This window comes from Brachycentrus maculatus, unplaced genomic scaffold (assembly GCF_059751285.1).
Source record: "Brachycentrus maculatus isolate JH-2025_06_01 unplaced genomic scaffold, ASM5975128v1 h1tg000007l, whole genome shotgun sequence".
Classification (NCBI taxonomy): domain Eukaryota; kingdom Metazoa; phylum Arthropoda; class Insecta; order Trichoptera; family Brachycentridae; genus Brachycentrus; species Brachycentrus maculatus.
The window spans coordinates 297,582-315,137 of NW_028280762.1; the positions used below are offsets into that span (position 1 = coordinate 297,582).

Sequence of the window (17,556 nt, forward strand, 5' to 3'; positions counted from 1 at the left end):
GGCGGCTCTATTTGTTGATGTCTATGGTCCACCCTCTCACCACCCTCACCCCTCATATTTGTATAAAACAAATGGTAGTGTAGTGATAAACAAACAATCCACACTACTACTATTACAGCTCTATAAACCGTAGACAATAAACCATATGACGTCATAAAATGTTCGATGACGGAAATTCGATGACGTATGCGAACGCACGTTTTTCGTTTTATTCAAATATCTAAAGTTTAAACTATCTAAATCTCCCTTAGTTCCCTACAGATTTCAATAAGAATGTTATCGATAGTCTTATGATTTTTCATATAAATTTATTAGCCAATAATCCAACATCCTGAAAAAGGCCTGTTTATGCATTTAATTCATAATTATTCTTAATAAGTATTGACGGGTCTTGGTTTACAAAAAAAAAATAGTTCCCAATAAAATTAATTCGGCTTTGACATTCATATCCGACCTTTTAATTTTCCAGTTTTTTTGGTGAGTAAACCACGTTATTTTTACGGATTTCATTACCGTATAAAAATTAAGTAACCGCTCGTCAATGTTCAGTGGCGTGCACAGGGTTTTTAATCAAGCCGGAGCTTGCAGACTTTTAAGCAAGTGGAAGCGGGTGACATCTTGTCATTGTCATTAATGGATCTCCATCATAGATTAATTAATGCAAAGATCTTTCATTAGATAAAATCGAATCACTAAAATAATTTTTAGTACAAATCGTACCAACGATCTTTCTTCTTCTTCTTTATGAGCCCTCTGACCTCCAATGCTGGATATAGGCCCTTTTCCCCTGCTTTCCATTTCCACCAGTTGGTTGGAACGACGATGATAGAACAAAAAAAAATGGGCCCTATAAATTTCTCCTTTTTTAAAAAAAAAAATCACCAGCATATTTTGAATTAAGTGTACTCGTATTACTCTGAAATTTCTGCCCTAGGTAGAATTTTGTAATATATTGTGATATTTGTAATTTTTGTAATAAATAACGAATAACGTTTATCAACCAAAATTAAAGATATATGAGATTATAATATCATGCAACCTTACTTTTTCCTTTAAAAAATCAACCATTGAGATAAAGACTGCCAGCTACTTCATATGGTTTAAAAATTACTTAAAAAATAAAATATACTTAATATTTAATTTAGCCTCCATAGGTAGGTGATCTGAAGAAAATACATTGTATTATGTAAATTGCCATTACTAAGAGATCTTAAGGCTCTCTTTTGTAAGACAATATTATAAACTTGTAGTACCGTGAGCGTAACTGATTTATGTAAATGATTATGGGCTCAGTTTATTATCTATCTAATATATATATTTATATGTATATATATATATATATATATATATATATATTATATATATATATATATATATATATATATATATATATATATATATATATATATATATATATATATATAGAAAAATATTACCACGTTATATATATATATATATATATATATATATATATATATATATATATATATATATATATATAAATGATTATGGGCTCTGATTTATGTAAATGATTATGGGCTCAGTTTATTATCTATCTAATATATATATTTATATGTATATATATATATATATATATATATATATATTATATATATATATATATATATATATATATATATATATATATATATATATATATATATATATATATATATATATATAGAAAAATATTACCACGTTATATATATATATATATATATATATATATATATATATATATATATATATATATATATATAACGTGGTAATATTTTTCTTTGTAAATTGGGTGTAAATAATATGTTAAGTGGGTGTATAATAATAAAATTAACAATGTGTTGCTTTGTAATTAAAGAAACGACAATAAAAGTTTATTCTTAATTAATCTTTACAATAATTTTTATATCTATCTGATTCTGACAGTTAACAATATTTTTTCTATCGGAAGTCTTTTGTTTTATTCTGTGCGACGCATGCGACATCTGGTGTAGAACTGTTTTATGTAGGTACTATTTGTAAGTACTTAATAAAATGTATAGGTAGGTACCTAGGTATTTTATTACATATATATATATATATATATATATATATATATATATATATATATATATATATATATATATATATATATATATATATATATATATATATATATGTGTATATATATATACATATGTATATTTACTATACATAATTTAATAATTATTTATATATTTAAACATATATTCATAATTAATTTTTAATTAATGTTTTACTTAGTAAATACCGCTATTTCTGAAAATCTACTGTGACACGTGTTTTGATGCGTTCCGCATCATTTTCAAACACCGTATGTGAAGCTAATTCCAAATTTTAGAGTTGGGTCCTTGGGACGTTGAAGGTTGAAGAGGCGCTAAGCTGTCTCTTATTTTTATTTATTTATTTAATTTTTATTTTTATTTTTTAATTTTTATTTCTTATCAGTGAGAAAATAGGCAATAGAGGGGAGGCTTTAGTCATTGTCATATTGTTTTTTTAAGAAATAGTGGTATGTACTAAGTAAAACATTAATTAAAAATGAAATAAACTGCAAAATTTTAAAACAATAGAAATTCATAAAAATATAAATAACAATAAACCTATAATTAACAGTACTCTATAATTTGGAATTAGCTTCACGCACGGTGTTTGAAAATGATGCGGAATGCATCGAAATACGTGTCACAGTAGATTTTAAGAAATACTGGTGTTTACTAAGTAAAACACTAATTAAAAATGAATAGATTTTAAAGTGACAACCGAATCGAATAAGTCTGAATATTAATATAATATAATAGAATTTAATGTACGCCCCTGCGTATATTATAATTAATCAATATGGATTTTTTTATTATTATTAATTATATTACTGTTTATGATAATCTGGATGCAAAAATTGAATAATAGTTTGGTGGTTAGACCACTTCAATATCAAGGACTTCAGGATTTACATATTTGAGCTGTTACCACGTGGATAAACTACATAATACTATAATGATATACAAAACACATTTAAATTATTTCATGTGCGATAAATTTACATAATATGTTATGTCATATTGTAAAAAACAATTAATTAATGTATTTTTAAAAAATCATATCACATGATTGCATGCATTACCTCTTTTTTAAATAGACCGGTTAATCGGTAAATATATACGTGTATGTAAATTAAAATACTCAAAACCGGTAAATACATTTCCATCCACCGGTATTCTTTTAACATTTATTTATATTTTACTTGGTTTGTGCCCGTGTTTCTTAAAATATTATGACACGTATTTCGATGCATTTTTCATAATTATCAAGTACGATGTTTGGTAATGATGTGGAATGCATAATATTATAATGTCATAATAAATTTGAGGAAAAAGTGGTATCGGCCAAGTAAAACTTAATTTAACCTTACAGCGGGCGCGTTGTCATAAAATTGATGACAAATCGCTCACTCCTTTCAAGAACGTCATAAATCAAAAAACCTGATTTTTCAGGAGAACGTTTTTAATGTTTAAAAATATAATACAATGTATTAAAAATAAATATCAAGCCACTTAATGAACTTTTTACTGTGCAACAGATCTTTTTAAGTAAAACCTGAAGGTTTTTTCTGTATTTGAAAAATATTTAGTTTATTTAAAAAAATAATTAAACAATACCTTTTCTTCAAATTGCAAAAACTACTCTTTCTGCCCTGTGGCGGGTAAATATTAAGTTAAAAATATGCCGCTTTTGCTGGAATATAGTACATTTTCTGGGCATTCCGAAAACATGCACAACTGAAAATTTACGAATTTTGATTTATGACGTTCTTGAAAGGAGTGAGCGAAATGCACCTTATCGCTTCCTCCACCCTTACCACTTAATGGCAAGCATCGAGCTCCGAGCTATTCCAGGATCAGTGCCTCTTAAAACTACAAACGTACCTCTAGTGTGCTAAGATGGTTTTGAAATTTGGAAATTTACTTTAATCGTAAATTTAAAAAATCGCTCCTTAAAGTGTATTTTATATGGAAATAAACTAATTTTCCTATTTATTTTTCATTTAAATCGTTTCCTTGATAGCTAAATGTAGTTTTTATTTATTTTCGACGTGTTTTAACAGGAAAACATGTCACACCAGCTGAAGAGAGGAGAAAACAATGGAAGAATTTTTAATTGGAAAAAATAAATTTACACGACGGTGAAAGACATTTATATATTTTTTAAGTACATTTATAATTTTTTATTACATAACAGCAATTTCATAACATTTATATAAAGAAAACGGAATTTACATACAGAAAACATAATGACATAAAATTTCTCAACGCGCCCGCTGGAAAGTTAAAAATGTATAGATGATATTACCACAAACTGCCAGATTAAAAATTGACATGATGATTACAATACTTCAATGTGGAGAGGCACAACAAGAAGAAAAAGATGTATTGGCACGTTAACGAGCAGGTTATGTAAATGTGAATACAATAAAATGTCTATTCTATTATGGTTTATGTCAGGCTAGAGGTGCCTTTCACGTTATCAGCGATATAGGAACACACGATGATCTTGGATTTATGTTCAACGATGTATTAATTATAAATACAGGGGTCACGTTTCGCGTTGAATGCAGATTTTATATTTATAAAGGCAATAGTCAACAGTCGTGATTTACCGTTCAGATCACGTATTACGTGCTACAATGTAACCAACTATTGTTATCTTAATGTTACATTTTTATCCCAGCTATGAATTTATGAATTTACCCAAGCTCGTAACACGTAGGAACAATGCTGACCTTATTTTCCTGTATAAAATTTTAAATAATTATGTAGGTTGCCTAGAGCTTTTATCATTCATCAATTTTAGAGTCCCGAGAGCACAGACCAGAAGCAAAAATTTATTTAAAATCCCTAAAATGCACACCAAGTCCTACCTAAATTAATTTTTAAATCGAGCCTGCGACATGTGTAATGTAATGCTTAATATAATAGATATCAATAATGTTTCTTTTAATGCGTTTAAGAGAAATATTGTTGATATCTATTTGACTAGTTGATAAAGAAAATTTCTATTATTTGATAAAAACATGTAATGTAAGTTTATTATATATTTCGTTATACTTTTATGTACATGACAGTTTATTTTTATTTTTAGATTACTTTAGTGAAAACTTCTAATCGGAATGTTATTTTAATTTTTTTTATATTTTGTTATTTTTGTTAAATATTCTGTTGGTTTTAAATAATAAGAATTAAACATTAACAATCTTCGCATATACTATTTACAATGTAAAATAACTCCATGTGGAGAAACCCAAATGTGTGAACAAGCATTTGAACACACTCAAAATGTTGTGAACTGCTTTAGGTGATTGGAAATTCTTCTTCCAACTCTTATCTGAACCCAATGGTTCATAGGGCACTGTATCGTATTGACGCAGTGTTATGTCGTATTGAGGCAAGGTGATCACTCCTGCGCTTCAGAGTCTAGTCCAAGGTAATATTAAATATAAATATTTTAGTATGAAATCACTTTATATTTATTTTCACCCTCCCCTGGGAATCGAACCCGGGACAGGTATGGCGTTCTAATCTCTCTGCCAAACCTTGCGGGAAGCGGCGTGATAGTTACTTTGTTAGTTAGTTTTTATTGTATTAATAAGATGTTACATATCAAGTTAACACGCCTATAGTATTGCTCTCTTAAGAAGTTTAGGTCTACATTATCATATAATATAATATTTCAAGGACAGTGTTGCGTAGCAAGTTATCAGGAGTCAATGAACTAAGGAATCGTCTTATATAATATATAATAGTAAAATAACCAGTTAGTTGGTTGACACCGGCAATCATAATATCCAATTATTGAATAATACTGAAGGTTTGCATAAAAGACGCGTTAAAAAAATGCACGCGTTTGCTTGGTAATTGAATATCGTATTATCAGTACCGGCGCTAGTACTTAGGCAAGGAGGCTTTCAGGTCCGGGTGGCCTTTTATTAATATTATTAAAACCCTTATTTTTTGGAATCTGAGCCCTCCATCCACCCGCAGCAGCTATGGAGTCCTGAGGGACTCTCTGTCAGCTGCACATAGAGGAAAATCTTCAAAATATTTCTGAAGAATTAAATAATGCTCTATTCAATTAATGAGGGGGGAGGAGGGTGTACGGACAGAGGCTGACACTTCATCCCCACCCCTCGGGATCCCCTCATTACCTCTTTTACTTTTAATAAAATAAAAACAATTAGAAAACAACAAAAAAAGACAATGTTTCCAAAATTATTAAAACCCTTAGTGCAAAGGGCACTGCATCACATAAACGCAGTATAATCTTGATTAGTATTATCGTTAACAAATCGCTCACTCCTTTCAAGAACGTCATAAATCAAAAAACTTGATTTTTCAGGAGAGCGTTTTTAAAGTTTAAAAATACAACACAGTGTATTAAAAATAAATGTCAAGCCACTTATTAAACTTTTTACTATGCAACACATCTTTTTAAGTAAAACCTGAAAGTTTTTTCTCCATTTGAAAAATATTTAATATATTTAAAAAAATAATGAAACAATACCTTTTCTTCAAAATGCAAAAACAACACTTTCTGCCCTGTAGCGGGTAAATATTAAGTTAAAAATATGCTTCTTTTGCTGGGATATAGTACATTTTCTGGGTATTCTGAAACCATCCACAACTGAAAATTGACGATTTTTGATTTATGACGTTCTTGAAAGGAGTGAGCGATATAAAAAAGGTGATAATCCCTCCGCTTCAGGCACCAGTCCAGAGTGATATCGAATAAATATTAGAGTGAAAAATCACTCATATATATTTGACCCCTCTAGGGAATCGAACCAGGTAGCCAAGTATGCTGACCATTACGCTATTGAGGCGGACGATGACCTTTTAAGCTTTTCGTTATCGGTGAACTAAAAAATATACGCGTCGACCCTATGCACTCACTTATAAAGGGTCCGCCAAATAACATTTTTTTTTTGAAAATGGGGCGCAAAACATCGAGTGTAGCTTCGGTTGTGTGGCACGTAGCGCCGTCCTGTTGAAACCAAATGTTGCCAATATCCTCCTCTTCAATTTTTGTGAACAAAAATCCGTTCAACATGGCCCGATAACGATCGCCATTGACTAACGGCCACTCCTTGCTCATTTTCAAAGAAAAATGGCCCAATTATGCCTCTGGACCAAAATCCGCACCAAACAGTGACTCGTTTTGGGTGTACCGGCTTTTCAATGTATGCGTGCGGGTTTTCTGTGCCCCAAATACGACAATTTTGCTTGTTTACATACCCGCCAAGATCAAAATGAGCTTCATCCGAAAAGATGATTTTTTTGGCAAAATCGGCATCTTCTGTAAGTCGAATGTCGCAATATTTCCCAGCGTTGTTCAAGCGTATACACAACCATATTCGCTTAGCGGAAAGATAAAACTAATTATCTGTCAAATCAGACATGAGCTAAATGTTACCATTCACGAAATAAGCACTAGTTGAAAAAAAAAACTTTAGATGGCGGACCCTATATATGCAATTGTTAACGAAAAACATAATCAAATAATGGTATTTTTGTATTTAATCGAAACTTGTAGTATGTCGAATACTTGAAAGCGGTCAGGTCAGGAGTTGAAATAATCGGTGGGTATGTATGAGATGTATGAATGTGGAAGAGGCTATTCTATTCTCTATGCTAACCCACACGTGAAATCTTTTTCGATTAACTAACAATCCCTTAGTGTACCTTTTTGCTGTTTTAATTGAAATTTGGGTGGCTGGTCGTTCGGGGAGCTGGCCATTCAGTTAGTTGACCGTTCGCGTAGTTGACCATTCAGATAGTTGGCTTTTCAGTTACTTGACATTTCAGTTAGTTGACATTTCAATTAGTTACCCATTCAGTTAATTGGCTGTTCAGTTAGTTGGCTATTCAGTTAGTTGGCCATTTGGACATGCACTTATTTTTAAATAAAGTCAAAGTACCAGCGAGGTTTTCTAATCATCTTCGACCACTTTTAGTACATAACACTTATACTGTTTGTTTGTTTTACTAGATCGGGGACACGATCTCTTCAAAGTTGGCGAGTCTATCTCTCAGCGCTTCAGTCATGATGTCCACCCCTGCTGCTCTTCTGACTCCATCTCCTCCGGCACTATCAACTGAACCTCTCCCCAAGGCGTTCGCCTCAGGCCCTGGCTTCAGGATAGAGATCATCAAGCTCGAACACTCGGAGATGGTCGTGGACTTCCTCAGGAGGAGCTTCTTCATCGACGAGCCTCTCAACACAGCCATCAAGCTGCTGGAGAAGGACGGGGATACGTGCAAGCCCCTTGAGGAGTTCTCTTTGGCTGATATTCACCAAGGGTTGTCAGTCATGGCCATCAGTGACGATGGAGAAATCATGGGGGTGCTTCTAGGAGCTGCTGTCTATAAACAAGATAAGGTAAACTCCACATAAGATAAGTTAGATGATGCATATATTGGCTGGAAGAATTACGGTTGGTGATCGTGTCGACATCGTGAAACAACATATGTCTCTCAACTCTGTTACATCATCATTCATTGAATGATAGACTTGTCTCCTCAACAACCACATAGATCCTCATTCCACTATAGATGTCTCCGGTGAACTCTCGCATACCGTGTTTCGAGGTTGATCAATATATTCATGTAAATATGATATGGAAGTCTGGATGAGATGTTTTGATATGGAAGTCTGGGCATTTATGGGGCTGACGACTATGTATATATATATATATATATATATATATATATATATATATATATATATATATATATATATATATATATATATATATATATATATATATATATATTATATATATATATGAACCAATTTAGAAACCTTGTTCTTGAATCACTAGAAATTCACCAGAGACATCTATTGGTGAGATGAAAAGAAGCTTTTTATTGAGCAGAAACTCTTTTATTAGTTTGTGAGGTCAGAATCCTGGATTATAATCACATACATGAGAAACGCATATTCTTCTTCATCTTTGATGAGATGTCAAAATAATAATATGAAAAATAACTCCTATAATTCGAGATAATCCAGATTTGTGAACAAGTATTTGAACACACTCAAAATGTTGTAAATAATAAATATAATATAATATATAAATAAGTATATAGAGGTTTTAAGAATTTGAGTAGTGTGGTTGTCAATCATGGGTAGAAATGGTGAATGTTTCACGTGTGTAAAGTAATCAGTTACAGTGGTAAGTGTACCAGCCCATGACGGTAGTAAGCCTTGTAAATGCCAAGACTTCCATAGTATTCTTCATCCTATGTTGAGATGTCAAAAATAACGTAAAAAAATAGATCAAGACCTTAGTTAGTTCAATTATCTGCAATGTCAACAAATAGTAAATTTAAAACAGATGTTCTCCTCGAGATATTTATTAAATGCTCGGGAATTATTCCTCTGTTCATTTCAAATCACTGTATATTTTGACATCCAATTTTCCGACACTTCAGACGACCTAAATTTTAAGTCCTTGCTATTGCAAACACTTAGTTATAATTTGCAGGATTAAATTTCTTATTAAACGTCCTTGAACCCCAGTGTTTTTACACCCCCGTTACCATGACAACTAAAAAGGATCTCAACGGAGCTTTTCAAACTTTTTCTACATAAGTTTTCGATACGTTTTATTGTATTTTTATAAATTGTCAGCCTCCGTAGTGTATTGGTCAGCACGCTCGGCTACCGTTCTGGAAGTCCCGGGTTCGATTCCCAGGGGGGGTTAAATAAATATAAGTGATTCTTTCACTGTAATATTTATTCAATATTGACCTGGATTGTTACCTGAAGCGGAGGGCTAATCACCTTTCCTTCATGTGTAAACGATCAAGATAACACTGCGTATAAACGCAGCATAAATGAAGCAGTGCCCTATGCACCATTTGGGTGCGGATAAGGGTTTTATTATTATTATGAACTAAGGACGAGAATGGATGCCTTTTGAATTTTTTTTCAATCTTTTATATATCATATTGACTTTAAGTGCTCAGACGAGAGGCTCATTTTATTAAGACCACCAAAAATTGTTGTATACAGCTACAAGATCCCAAGGAATGTGGGGGAGCCTGGAATGAACGAAAATATACACCTCCCTCTACGCTAGACTTTGAGTCTATTGTACACTGGACAAGTGGAGAAGGGGGAAGCCTCAATCAATCAACCCTATCCGCTGACCAAAGTGCATACATAATATGTGTCGCCTACTTTCAAAATCCGCCAGATCCAATTTTATAAGATTTTAAAATAAATACTCTATCGGAATTCCAATTGTGGGTTTCATTGTAAATATTTATATACTTGAAAACCCTGCTAAAAAATACTTAAAAACAGCGTTTTATTTCAAATTTCGCTATACTCATGGAGCTTGCCTTCTGACCCACATCGGCCAAACATAGAGCGGGGATAGGTCAAAAATTAAGACGACGTCATTATCGGTTTGTGTCTCGTGTTTTTTTTTGAAAACCTGTAAATGGAATTATATATTTTTAAAATTATTATATTATATTATTTTTGTACATATTCTGTTGGTTTTCCAGTAAAAAAATAATGATAAAACATTAAGTTAAAATTGCTAAAAAAATGTGCGATTCTGTGTTATATTTTGTTCTTATAGAGTGTCATTTGTTTCTTGCGTAATATTACAACAATATATTGTTTTTATTATTAATATGTGACGCAACAGTTTGGGAGTCAGTGTTATTCAAACTGTCGCTCCCGAGTGAAAGGCAACGAGATGAGTTTTCCCAACAAAGGAAAACTCGATAGATAGCAGACGGGAGGGGTGGGTGGTGAAGGGTGGGTGGGGCGGGGTTGGTTCGGGGAGCCAGACGCCTGCGGGCAGGCAACACGCAGAGCATCACCGTAATTGGGGCTGCTAATCTAATAGAAAATTATCTCTCTCAAAAGGATAACAACGCACTTTATCGTCTTATTAATCCTGCTTTCGAGCTGTCGTATATTGTAGTAAGGATTTAAGACTACCGCATTATTGGATAATGTTTTATCTCACGTGTTGATGTGCATATTTTGAACATGCTAATCAAAATATTATTTTTTCGAAATACTGTGAAAAAATAGAGCCTTGAGGGATTATTTTAACAAAATTAATTATACTCTCAATACTATTAATATTTAAAGCATTTACTTTGTACTTAGTCATTTTTACTTATTTTTTTTACAAAAATGTTAATAAAATTAGTATATAACCACTCACTGAGTGGTTATAAACTAATTTTATCAACATTTTTGTAAAAAAAATAAATAAGTAAAAATTAATTAATTTCATTTATTGATTCGGCAGACGTTTTGTGTTAAAATCTATCCATTACTAAGTAAAACTTATTTAAATAAAAAACCAGTAACAAGTAAATAACTAAACTAATTGACCAACATGCGACCTCTCCTCAGGGGTAGGCAGAAAAATAGAACGCCGCACAATCTTCACCTCTTCTACATTTATACATGTCTTACATACACGCCTATTATTCCAACTGCTGGCCTGATCACTTTCAAGTATTTGAAATAATGGATTATGCCAAGTTTTCGTCGACCCTCCTCTGCTTCTGTGAATAATTGATTATAAAAATTAGAACCAAATAGCACTTTTTTTTCTTCTTTGTTTAATTAAATTTTACTTCAATCACTTTACAATAAGTTTCACGCTGAATTCTTTTTATTGCTCGTATTATTTTTGGACATCTCATCAAAGATGAAGAAGAATATGGAAGTCTGGGCATTTACGGGGCTGACGACCAGTCTTCATCTTTGACGAGATGTCAAAAAATAATATGAAAAATAATTCCAGTAATTGGAGATTGTCCAGATTTGTGAACAAGTATTTGGACACACTCAAAATATTGTATTTTTATTGCACTAAAATAGCTCCAAACAGCACACGGAATCATCAACGCGTTGTTATTTTTGATTGACTGTGATCAAACGTGGTACCCACTCTGAACAGATCTTTCTCATCGACAAATATTGATGCAAAATGATGAATACTGGTTTCAGATACTTTTATCCCACGCTACTTGAATTTACGATCCGCCGAAAATATTTATTTTCTTAATTCTTGTTGTCCTATAAATTTATTGTGTGTTATTTGCAGAGATAGAGTAGTGTAGCGTACTATCCTCTTAGTCTACCCTCGCGGAAAGCGGGGCGATGATTCGTTAATAATTGTTTTTTTCCTTGTGCTCCTTTTAAATATCGTATAGGCAATTTACTTAACAGTTGTGTACATTATTTGTTGTTCTAAGCGCACGAAATCAAATCACGATATTAATTTACGCATAAGTCTGACAATTTTTAAACTACATAGGGTAAAAAGTTATTAATTGATCGTATTGTAATTAATTAAATTATATTTAAACAAAAAAAAAAAACAAAAAAACGATGTTTAAGCTTGAAGTTACTAAATCTATTTTTATATTGTAGTTCATTATCTATGATAAATTATATAATGTAAATATAATTTGCAATGGCTCATAGAAAAATAACATCTTTTTAATTTCCGTCTGTATTTATCACATAGCAGGAAATTGATTGTAACAGGAAAATGTAGATTCGCAAATTGAAGTTATCCTTCTCTAATTAAATAAAACTAATCAATTAACCATCACACCGCGTCCGCAAGGGTAGGTTGAGAGAATAGAATGCCACACCAGTCTTAACACAAAAATTAACTTTCTTAAGATTAAAATGCTTTCATCTCACCATAGATGTCTCTTGTGATATTCTAGTCAATTCAAGCAATATGTTTTGAATTTGAACAATATATTTAGAAGTTACAAAAATTTGAGTGGTGTGGTTGTCAATCATGGGTAGAATTGGTGAATGTTACACGTGTGTAAAGTGATCTCTCAAACCAGCCCATGACGGTGGTAATATCCGTAAATGCCTAAAATTTCATATTCTTCTTCATTTACGTTAAGATGTTTAAAACAAAGTATTAAAAAAAAACTCGTAATTTGAGATAGGTAATCCAGATTTGTGAACAAGTACTTGGACACACTCAAAATGTTGTAAAATGTATATATTGACCAATCATTTTTTAAATTTAAATTCTAGGAAGACGAAGAAGACTGGAGTATCGGATGTGATCACCCCAAGTTTGTGAAGATTCTTCGTTTCCTTTACCAGATGGAACAGCAGTGTGACATCTTCAGCTGCTACCCGGATCTAGACAGCTTGTTTGATGTGAAAATCCTCAGCGTGGACAGCGCCTGTAGGGGCCGAGGAGTCGGTGGAGTGCTTACACAAAAAGCATTGTAAGTACCTGCCTATAAATTAATTTTTTTCATATTTTGCCACTCATCGCTTTGACCCAGCTGGAAATTGAATCCAAGACTTGGAGCAGGCCCAATATACGTTAAATCGTAACATAATTTTCTCTAATTCCATGTAATATTAGACTAAATTTAATTTTTTTCCCAAAACACCGTTTTTGTATTGAAAAAATTAGTTTTTCTTCAAAAAAATATTCAGTTTTGAAAAGAAAGGAGTTTAAAAAATTAGAATTTTTTTCAATTTATTTCTTAAAAATTTCAAACTTCTTCTTCTTATTATTATAGGCCTTGCGGCCTGTTTTTAAGAGGGATTAGCCTCCTGCGACGTCGATTCCCAGCTATCGCCCCATCTCTTTAGTGGTCTGCCCGGGAGTCGTCTACCATGGGGTTGGCCGTACAGTGCGATGTGGGGGAGTCTGGATGGTTCCATTCTCCTCACATGCGCATACCATTGTCTTCTTCGTTGCCTTCCCCACCTAACGACATCTTCGATCTCGCATATTTCCCTGATCTTGGCATTTCTCAATCTATCTCGAAGACTCTTGCCTGTCAAACTCTATTATAAAAATTGAATGTGAACACACATCAAGCCCATAGCGCAGCATTTAAATGCCTGAGATCTAAGCCTTAACCACTACACTATGGAAGTGGATACATCGTATCGAATTATCTTTTGTAAACTAATTCAGAAGAACATTATATATATTATTTATTGAAGCTTCAACATAGGCATGTCATTTAATTCATTGTAAGTTATTTTGTAGCAATGTTGTATTAACATTTATAAATTAGTCGGGTTGTGGTTCCATGATTAGTGTTGCAGAATTTCTGGTTTCGAACCCACTTTACCACAACTTGATTTCATTTTGAATCATGGACCTCTCAGGCCTACATAATTTTTTTAAATTCTTATTTTATATTTAATATGTTACAAAAGTTTTTTTATAATTTCTATTAATTTTCTAAACATTTCTACTTACAATCTTAAAATTAAAAACGCAGTTCTCTCTAATAAAGAGGCTGAGGTCTTGTGCTTGGAGAGAGACTTACACTTGTTGATTATGTTTGTTATTTTGTTGATATTGAAATATTTGTGAATACAATAAAACAACAAATATTTATTCTGAAAATAAGTTAAGTATTTTATTTTTATTTTTCAGTGCACTTGCCCGAGCTGCAAAACTTGGATTCCTTAAGATAGACTGCAGCAGTTCCTTCAGTTCGAAAATTGCAGATAAACTTGGTTGTACGGAAAACTTCTCAATGAAGTATGCCGACTACAAAGTCGACGGAGAACAAGTCTTCAATACAAAGCCCCCCCACACACATTTCTGCATCAAGTCGGCAAGACTCTAAGTGGTACTATTACTTCTAAAATAAGGAAACCATCTAATGATGAATAAAAGAAGACAACATATCACTTTATATATTATAACACATTTAAGTTACTCTTTGCTTAGTGAATATACCATTAACAAACTTTCTTCTGACTCCTATATGAACCCAGTGGTACTTGAAGTATATGCAATATTATTAATTATATCAAAGCATGGTGGTCAGTCCTGCAGGGAATGCCTTCATCTTCGTGACTCATAACCTTCAGCAGGAAAAAACATTTAATGCTACAAGATGTGTCACTTCGTTTATCTCTAGCTCCAAGATCAGTTAGAGACGTGATGTACGACTAGTTTTGTTCAACAGAATCAAATTTTTAAGCGAAGATCAAATAAATTTTACCAACAATGACAATTATTTACTGTTAGATATATTTATTAAAACAAATAAAAAACTCTTCATGAGATTCTAATTTCTTTTTGTAAACAAAACATATATATTTTATAAATTGAAGTTTGGATATTGATTTGAGCAACTGTAAAAAAAGGTCAATTATAAATATATTTCTTTAAAAAAAACTTTTTTATACATAATAAATATGATTGATGTGCCAAAATGGTTATTGTTCCAGAAAGTATAGTATTAATGCCGTCTATGGGTTATTATTTTTTTTAACTTAAATTTATGTGTAACAGGTGCAAATCAAGTGTGGCCAAGTCAATATGATGTGATGTACAGATTGTTTAATTTTTTAAATCGGTTATAAATCATACAAAATTGGTTAAAAATATTAAATTTGAAACAATTATAACTTTTATGGAGCAGGGAGTCGATGGAGAAATTATGGAATATAAAAAAATAAAATGGATGATGGTATTACATATTCTAATTAATTGATAAATTTTGAAAAAAAACATAATGGTATTATTAATTTATTTGGTGGTTGACGGGGCGATTGAGAATCAAATTCAGATTGATGTATTAATTGTTCCTACCCCTTGAATGAAAATCTGAGCAAAATTTTAAATGTTCCCAGATAGAACCGACTCTAAATGACTATCCTTTTGGCGATAAAGATGACAGGACCAATGGCAAAGTATTGAAACTAAAAACAATAAATACGTTTCTATAATTGTTGTTAAATTCCTGTTTGATTAGTTGATTGTTGGATTGGATGTTAAAAAGTTTCCTTTAACATCTTTTATGTGTTGAATTTTAACATGTGAGTTTATCCAAATATATGAATAATTGAAACTCTTATTTGCCTGACATCTATGTACAAAGATACTTACTAATGATTCATTGCAGCAATCTATATTTGTGTTTTTTTTATTCATTTTTCAACACAAAATATTTAAAAGCAATCATAATTCAAACTAAGAGTAAAAAATTATAGAAAAAGCTGAAATTGTTAACCTTCATCACTTAACACTCGATGATATTTTCTCTTCTGCATAGATGGGTGTTTACGGTGTCATTATGAACTTTCATACAAAACTGAATAAGTTTAGAAGATGCACATATTTTATCTAAACGTTTGGTTTAATGCAAATAATATACTTTAATTTGAAAGAAAAAGTAAAATTTGTGAGGTTGGGATACAATGGGAGAGAATCTGTTCTATTGGGTTTTCATGTATACAGAGTCAATAATTTAACAGTTAAAAGAGTCATAGTTTAGTAAGAGAAGAATGTTTCGAAGGCATGGAAAGATTGATAGAGATATTAAAAGGAGAGTGAATGCTGGATACAGAGCGAATAGCATACTGAAAAAAATTGTAGCAAAAAAAAGCCTAGTGGCACAAGCTTAATTTGCAGTGCACAATGAAGTCCTGATACCAATTGGAATACATATATGGAAGTAAAGCATGGAGTTGGCAAAAGGAGGATAAAAACAGACTAAGTGCAGTCTAAATATAAAAAAAATGTGAGGCAAAATGATGTTTGAATGGTGAAATAAAAAACCAGTAAAGGTTGAGATAAACATCAATAAAATAAAGTGTTGAGAATGTTTGGATATGTGAAAAGAATGGTAAAATAAAAGTATGAGGGGAATGAAGTTGGAAAGAGAAGCCGAGAAAGACCAAGGAAAACTTTGGATAATCAAGTACTTCAAATACTTGACAAATAGTGGATAGGTCAGGTGTCGGAATTATCAGTGGGTATGTATGAGGAGATGCATGAATGCTGAAGAGGTTAAGATTGTGTGCAAAAACAGAGTTGTGCGGGGTTCTTTCGCTACCCCTTGTGGCAGTTAATTAGTAAGGCAAAGAAATAAGTCATGGATTTTTAAAAACTGTCATTTTTCAACCATATAATTTTTCAAAAACAGTTTATATGTATTGTAATAAATTTTATCAAAAAGTTTATACACACTCCATGTACCTACATATAAAAAATACTAATACATATATAAAAATATACACATCAACACTCATTAGTAAAAAAAAAGTTTAAATAAATTGAATACTTAAACAGATTGTATGAGACGGCAAATAAAATAGAGATAAAGTATTTTAATTTCGAGTGTTTTCCTGTTAAACGATTTCCACTGTACTTTGTTCATAATGTAAAACAATAAAAAATAAACAAATAAGCAAATAGAAAAAGCTTTGAAATTCCTAATTCAATATCTTCAAAAAAATCTTCTTAATCTTGTCATGTGTGTTTAGAGTTTAGATACATAATTTATTAATCAAACACATATACATATCTGGTTTACACAGGTGTCACTGGTTTATATATCATGTATACTTTGTAAAAATTATGTAGCATAGTCAATGAGTGTTCATACAAGTATTATACTCTACCAATATTGTGTGTGTAGAAGAGATGTGATTAAATATTTTAAATGTAGTATTAGTGTTAACTTTTTTGACAAGAAG

The 17,556-nt window shown here is 31.6% G+C and overlaps 1 protein-coding gene across 6 annotated transcripts in view; it reads left to right on the plus strand.

Annotated features, from left to right (window-relative positions):
• LOC148313585 (arylalkylamine N-acetyltransferase 1-like) overlaps window positions 1–15,138 on the plus strand; it is a 71,731-nt gene extending 56,593 nt beyond the window's left edge. For 3 of the 6 annotated variants that reach the window (XM_088259918.1, XM_088259926.1, XM_088259891.1), the window contains exons 2-5: window positions 8,059–8,448; window positions 13,120–13,319; window positions 14,498–14,696; window positions 14,991–15,138. In XM_088259918.1, coding sequence (XP_088116044.1) covers window positions 8,113–8,448; window positions 13,120–13,319; window positions 14,498–14,693 — 732 coding nt within the window. In that variant the 5' untranslated portion in view covers window positions 8,059–8,112 and the 3' untranslated portion in view covers window positions 14,694–14,696; window positions 14,991–15,138. Of the gene's footprint in view, window positions 1–8,058; window positions 8,449–13,119; window positions 13,320–14,497 lie in introns of all 6 variants that reach the window. The other 3 variants (XM_088259900.1, XM_088259908.1, XM_088259884.1) reach the window with 1 other exon arrangement.
• Window positions 15,139–17,556: the final 2,418 nt, after the last annotated feature.